At 37.8% G+C, this 7,229-nt stretch overlaps 1 protein-coding gene across 1 annotated transcript; it reads left to right on the top strand.

Moving 5' to 3' along the window:
• Nucleotides 1-2,841: 2,841 nt before the first annotated feature.
• On the top strand, nucleotides 2,842-6,726 carry LOC125802432 (uncharacterized). Its single transcript, XM_049480504.1, has 3 exons — nucleotides 2,842-3,226; nucleotides 3,662-4,722; nucleotides 6,592-6,726. Exons 1-3 carry the CDS (start codon nucleotides 2,842-2,844, stop codon nucleotides 6,724-6,726), a joined length of 1,581 nt encoding a protein of 526 aa, XP_049336461.1.
• Nucleotides 6,727-7,229: the final 503 nt, after the last annotated feature.

Here is a 7,229-nt window from a genome sequence, read left to right on the forward strand (position 1 = left end):
CACCAGCAACAAAAGTGAGCACACCCCAAGGTAAAAATGGAAAAAAATGTTCCCAAGGTGTCAATATTCTTACTCTTGGAGTTCACCAGAGCTTCACAGGTTTCTTTTGGAATTCTATCTTTTGGAAATCTATGAGGATGCCCCACAGATGCTCAATAGGGTTCGTTCAGGTTTTGAGACATAATTGGCCAGTCTAGCACCTTTACCTTTAGCAAGGCAGTTATCATCTTGGAGCTGTGTTTGGTGTCATTATTATGTCTAATTTGAAAAAAAGTAAATAGTAAATATTCTATTATATCAAATATTGATAAGATTATGCCCTTAAATCCTAAACTCCAGAAGCTAAATAAACTGTAAAGTGAAAACGTATTGATTGTTACAGTGTACCAGAATTTTTGGTACTACTTTCAATGATTGCAATTAGTTTACCAGCTAGCAGGCTTGCCAAATACGTAGAGGTACCCACAAGACTTATTGACATTAACTTAGTGAAAAAAAAACCTTGTGACATTAGTTAGGCAGGTGAAATCCTGGTAAACTGAATATTATCATTTTTAAAAATATTTTCACAGCCTGACATGTGTGGTTCTTTATTAGTGGGCATCTGAAAGGGACAGTGAGAACACTGATAACCTGTGCAGTCAGTGATCAATAGAAAGAATAAATAGGGAATAGCAATGAGACGCACAGACTAGCTGCCTGTCAGGATTCAAGAGGCCTAAAATCTAAAGAACTAGTGCGTAATCTTGGTGTACAAATGGACTCTGATCTCACTTTTAACAATCATGTCAAAGCAATCACCAAATCAGCGTTTTATCACCTCAAGAACAGAGGTGGAAAGTAATGAATTACATTTACTCAAGTTACTGTAATTGAGTAGATTGTATTAGTAATTTGTATTTTTTAAAGTAGTTTTTAAAATAGGTAATTTTACTTTTACTCAACTACATTTGGAAACAAGTAATTTATTTTGCTACACTGGAAAATTCCCAATTACTGAGTAAAAAATAAAATGCTGGGGGAAAAAAAAACAATTGTCTGAATTAAAAAAGAAATTGGCACAGATGCGCCGGTGCACAGATGCTTGCGCGTGGAATAACGAGGCAATAACATCCTCATGTAATACAAAATGTGCCCCACCAGACAGAGCTGTCAGCTTTCAAAACTTCCACATCAAACCTGAGAAAGCATGTGGTGTAAGTACTTTTATCATGAAAAAATCTGCTTAAATGTTAAAAAAAAACATGTAAATAGCAGTTAAAACACAGCAATGGCAAGTTTAAAAATAATAATGACCTGTACAACTGTAAAAATACAGTTTATAGTCACCTATATGCCCATAACTTTTTAACAGTACAGACAAATAATGTATCATAGAAACCTATACCACTTGTTTTATGGTGTGGTCTGAACAAATACTGCCTGAAAGTTCCAAATTATTATGTGGAATGATAATTCATTAAAACAATTTAATTTATGATTTGTTTTTACTTTTTTACATCAAATAATTAAAAGTAAATAAGTAACTTTTACTGAAAGTACATTTTAAATTGAATACTTTTTTACTTTTACTTGAGTAGATTTTTAGATGGATACTTTTACTTTTACTTGAGTAGAATTTTAGCAAAGTAAAGGTACTTTTACTTCATTACAATTTTTCAGTTTTTCCACCTCTGCTCAAGAACATAAACAAGATCAGAGATTTTCTGTCTAAATCAGACCTGGAGAAACTCATCCACGCCTTTATTTCTAGTAGGATTGATCACTGTAATGGACTTTAAGAATAGACTTTAAGGTACTGTTACTGGTCTATAAATGTCTTAATGGTGCAGGACCAGCATATTTATCTGATGTGCTCCAGCAGTATGAGCCGAGCAGAACTCTCAGATCATCAGGAACTGGTCATTTAGTGCCACCTAAAGTAAAAACTGAACATGGAGAGCGAGCTTTTAGCTACGATGCTGCTCTTAAATAGAACCAGTTAACAGAGAGCTTTAGAAGTAGTGTTGCCAACTCCTCAGTAAGGAAAGTAGCTATTGGCTGTTCTAAAAGTCGCTAGAAATCGCTAAATGACATAATCGCCTAATTTGCATAATACATGTTTTTGAAGCTGTAAAGGATTAACATTGTGGGAGATTAACAACTTCTGTTGCATTTTAATTAGGCAGTCGCTTCGCAAAATAACTTTATTTTTACGTAAATTACATAAATCAGTTTTTTGCCGTGTTGTTAAATGTTATTATAAGAGCAGCAGTTAGGCGGAACTGTTATTCTACATTTTTCTTTTTTTTTTGGTTTTATTTTATAATTATTTTTTTTTTAAATTTTCTTAAGTTTTCTTTATTTTCAAACCTATTATAGACAAATTGTTCAATGATGAGCTAGCTAGATGTTTAGCTTTTAATAAAGAGGCAGACACACAGTAAAGACGCATTTATATTTACATTCCGCTCTGTAAATAGGGGGCGGGGTCAGTCAGCAGTGGCTTTGGGCATGCTCAGTTGATTTACAGTACCGTATTTTTCGGACTATAAGGCGCACTTAAAAACTTTTAATTTTCACAAAAATTGACAGTGCGTCTTATAATACGGTGCGCCTTTTGTATGGATTTTACTCGTCAGGTTGTAAGGAGCAGTAAACACACACTCCGTGCAGCGTTATAGAGAGTTTCAGTGCTATTCACGTTTTTCCGGGCATCCCAAGGGGGGCGTCCATGACGTCCCACTACTTCCGTTTGCCGGTTTTTTGGTTCCGCTCGCGCTAGCATTTCAGCGCTGCTAACCAAAACATTGCTAGTGAGACGAATACAGCTGGCTTTGATACGGATTACGTGCTTCTAAAATGAGCTCAGGCTCGACGTGTGCAGTTGTCGGGTGCCACAACAACTCAAAAAAGTTGAAGTTGTTGTTGGAAAGTACATGTTTTGAACACCAGCAGCTTCGTAAACACTGTCCGTGTCCGGCGCCTTATGCTTTGCACTCCGTACCGAAGGAAAAGGGAAGGAGCCTAGCGTGGCTTGCAGCTTTAAAACTGAAATATCCTCCAAAGAGGATATATGTTTGCTCGTTTCACTTTGTTGAAAAGAAGCCTACAGAGCTGTATCCTGACCCGGAGCTGTATTTGGGTTACGAAAGACCACCAGAAAAAAAGAGAAGAAAGCTAGTTCGGGTGAGCCAAACGGCATCTACAGCCACCAACCTTAATGAAGATGCAGACGGTGAATCTCGTGAGTGTGATTAACTCTTCTCTTGTGCGGAACCCTTACTAACTTTTTTGTGGTATTACAACATTGTCTGGCAGCAGGTTAACCAGCTTTTTACCAGCATAGTGTATGTGGAATTAGATTTTGATGATGTCGGTTGGCCAGTATGCTTTTACTAGTCGACCAGCATGGTTAAGCTTGGTCATAATGTTTTTCTAGCTTGGTCAAGTTGGTCATGCTTGTTAACCAACTAAGCCATTAAACTGAAATTAAAACATACCATATGCAGGTCAAAATTGGAGCTAGTTGACCAGATTGACTATCTTAACTAGCTTGAATTGACCAAGTTGTATTTGTTAGCAGGGATCTAAGTAGTGATATAATTCTCCTCTTGCTATTTAGATATAATTGTATACTTTTTTGTCGGTATTTATTGTGTGTGTAAAAATTTCTTATCAGATTGCTGTGTGGCCTTCCCCCTGGAACCCTCTGACACAGGACCCTCAGGAGTTGAAAGCAGTCAATGTACATCTGCCTCACAGTGCCACTCCGTTCACACACAGTGGGAAGACCGCACCCTACTTGATCATGATTACACAAAGACAGGCAAGGAAAAGGCTATGCGGGACCAGATGACACAGTGTAATGACTTTGGGTACTTCATGCTTCAGAATGACACAGATTTCCTGCTGTACACTGGCTTAAAACTTGAAACATTTGACACCCTTGTTTCAACAATGGAAATGTTTAACAGCAGTGCGTTTACAATGCCCATACGAGACCAACTACTGTTGACCCTTATGAAATTGAAACTGAACCGTGTGTTAGGAGATCTGAGCAGGCAATTCTGTGTATCACAGAGTATGGCAAGTAAGATCATCTCATATTGGATTGACAAATTGGAGGAAGTCTTACGACCCCTTATTCCATGGCTTCCAAAGGAAACTATCCAGGCAACAATGCCAGCCGCATTTAAAACATTTCCAAATATTACATGTATTTTAGACTGCAGCGAGAGCCTACTACAAAAACCCAAAAACTTGGATTCAAGGGGAGAATCATATAGCCATTACTATTCACACAACACAGTAAAATATCTTGTAGCAGTTGCCCCATGTGGACTTATCATGTTCATCTCTGCAGCTTATGGTGGTCGATGCAGTGATACATTTATAACAATGGACTGTGGGATTTTAGATTACTTGAATGCTGGAGATGAAGTAATGGCAGACCGGGGCTTTTTAATAAGAGATGTACTCTTTGAAAGAAAAGTAAAGTTAGTAATGCCATCATTCACTAAAAAAGGAGCTCAGCTCACTGAGGAACAGGTCACTGCAACTAGAAGAATAGCAAATGTTAGAATCCATGTGGAGAGAGCAATTAGACGTTTGAAAGTATATAAAATTCTGTCACAGGTTGTACCAATTACCATGGCTCCTAAGATAGACAAAATTCTCAGAGTATGTGCTGCCCTTGTGAACCTGAGGGATGAACTTATTCGTGATTCTGAGAAATTTTATGTAAGGGTACAAGTAACACTACTATATGTATTCTACATTAAATTTAAAAAGTTGTGGCCATACAAAGCACCAGATCTGACACTGATCCTTTTTTTTGAGAAATATATTGTAACAAAACACAGACAAATAAATGTCTAGAGAAAGATATCTTGGAACAATGCATGGATGTAATACATTACCAGTGTTTAATTGATCAGCAAATTTTATACATGACAATTTACAATATATTTGATGCATGTAACTACAAATCTTTAAACACAGTCTTTCACAAATAGCATGTTTAACTCCCTACTGTGAATATTTGTACAGAATGTGCACTAAAGTTGATTATTTATTTGTAAAATATTTAGTGTTTTTTTTTTCATAACAGTATGCAAACCATTAATAGCTTTTGAACCTTTTCTGAGTAATGAATTGTTTACATTGCCTCTAACTTGTGATTTGTATTGTTGTTGTAGTGAAGATCATTTGAATAAAACAGAATAAAATATTGTATTTCTGTGTAACTTTGCACATGCTTTACATAAAAATGATTGTAATTTATTTACACAGCTCAAATGCATTCAGAGATGTCATTCTGATGTACAGCACACATTATACTTTTAATCTAGACCTTTCTCATAATGTCAACATATCTGCTATTCAGTGTAAACCGCCCCCCAGCAAATTCATCTACAAGGTGAGGCAGCATACATGAAAAGTAAAAACCTTTCAGACGCTGTACATGCTCCTGTACATACACTTCGTCAAAGTCAACTGTAAGAACAACATTCTCATTAGGTGTCCAGATGAACAACCTGGCTGTGTTCAGACATGTACAGAACATTGCAAGTTGCAATTGCATGTAGTATCCTCTGCTACCAGTTTTCTGCAGCTGAAGCTTTCCATCCACTAATTTGAGGTCACTGCATTTATGAGTAAACTGATCAATTAGTGACGTGTGGCTTTTGTTTGGCACAGGACATTTTATTTCAAGAAGCACACTGGAGTCAATGACTCCGTCTGGACTTGCTGAGAGCCAAGGTTCTTGGAGACTTATAACAGTCCCTCTGTGTGAAATGTTCATCCCTTGGTCTTTGAGTTGTTTGCAAGCTATAAGTTCATTTTCTTTCCCATAATTGGTTGCATAGTTGCCTCTAAAGGTAGGGTGCATGTGCTCACATAGAAATTTGTCTTTTTTTGTGGTAGTATGTACTGGAACCTTTTTTGCAGAACTAGCTGTAATTCTGAGTTTTCTTGCACTGTGCCACAAATCAGATGCACTTTGCTCTCTTGTCTCAAATTCAATTTGAGTTGCTTTTTCATCAGTAACCTCAATGTATGCCTGGTAGAATGCCTTGCATTTTTCACAAATTAGATCATTACTGTGAGTTTGGTGTGCCACAAAGGTTGTTTTATCTACTGTGTTTGTTTGCCCACAAGGTTGCCCCTTTAAAGGAGTGGCACTGTAACACTTCTCCAGTAAAGTATTCTTTAAAAGAAAAAGTGGCCTGGTAGGAGCTGTTTCTACACTCTCTTTGAACTCTTTGTGTGACAGGTGATGTGGTGTCTTTGGGAGTGACTGAGATTCTACTGCCCTGTCCTTGCACTCATACGTCTCCTCTGCTCTATGGTGTCTGAAATTAATCTCACACAGCCGTTTAGGCTGAAGATTTTTTGATGTCCCTGCATTCCACCTGCGCTGTTCATCTGTACATGTACTCCCTGTCTTTCCACTGACCACTGCGTTTTGCACCTGAAATAATAATAGTATTTTATACCTTTTTAGTTCTTTAATATGCACAATAGAAGTACTCACTCGTAAAAGTAAAACTACAACAAACAAACGAGACATTATACATATAATTTATTTTTTTCAATGTTTCACAGCAAATACGTTCTGAACTTATCCCTACCTTCCACAAAACAGCTGCTGCGTGGCTGCAGGACTTCCCCAACCCTGCAATGCACGAGCAACCCACTGTCTCGACTACTCCACTTTCCCTCAGCATGACCCATGCCTGATGTTTACCTCGGCTGACGGTCTGACTCGGCTCTACCTCAGATTTCAAAAAAATAAAGTCACCGTGTTTTTTATACAAAACCTTTCCTATTTTGTTGCTATACAGGTAATTGTATGCCTCTGTGCTCTTATAGTTCCGTAGCTCTTCGCCATCTACGCCCTCGGAAAAGACGAAGTAGTTAACTATATCAATATAGCTAACTTCAGGCCACAGCTTCATGTTATCTACCCACTCTGAGAGCGTGGAAGGGTGGGGCACTGTTAAATCACAGTCACCACAACGTTTTAATTTTTTAATAAAGCAGCAACGAACGTTCACTTTCGCTCATAATGTAAACACTCTAACCGGAAACCACAAACCGGCTTCAGCTACGAATCATGGGAAAGGTTAAAGTTCAGGAAAATCGTGAATACAGAGTCCAGAGCCGTGCAGCTCCGAGGCTGAGCAGCAATAGCATTAGCTAGATGCTAACCGCTAAGCTAGCTAGCTTATTCACTGAGATCA

This window comes from Astyanax mexicanus, chromosome 6, assembly GCF_023375975.1.
Source record: "Astyanax mexicanus isolate ESR-SI-001 chromosome 6, AstMex3_surface, whole genome shotgun sequence".
Lineage (NCBI taxonomy): Eukaryota > Metazoa > Chordata > Actinopteri > Characiformes > Acestrorhamphidae > Astyanax > Astyanax mexicanus.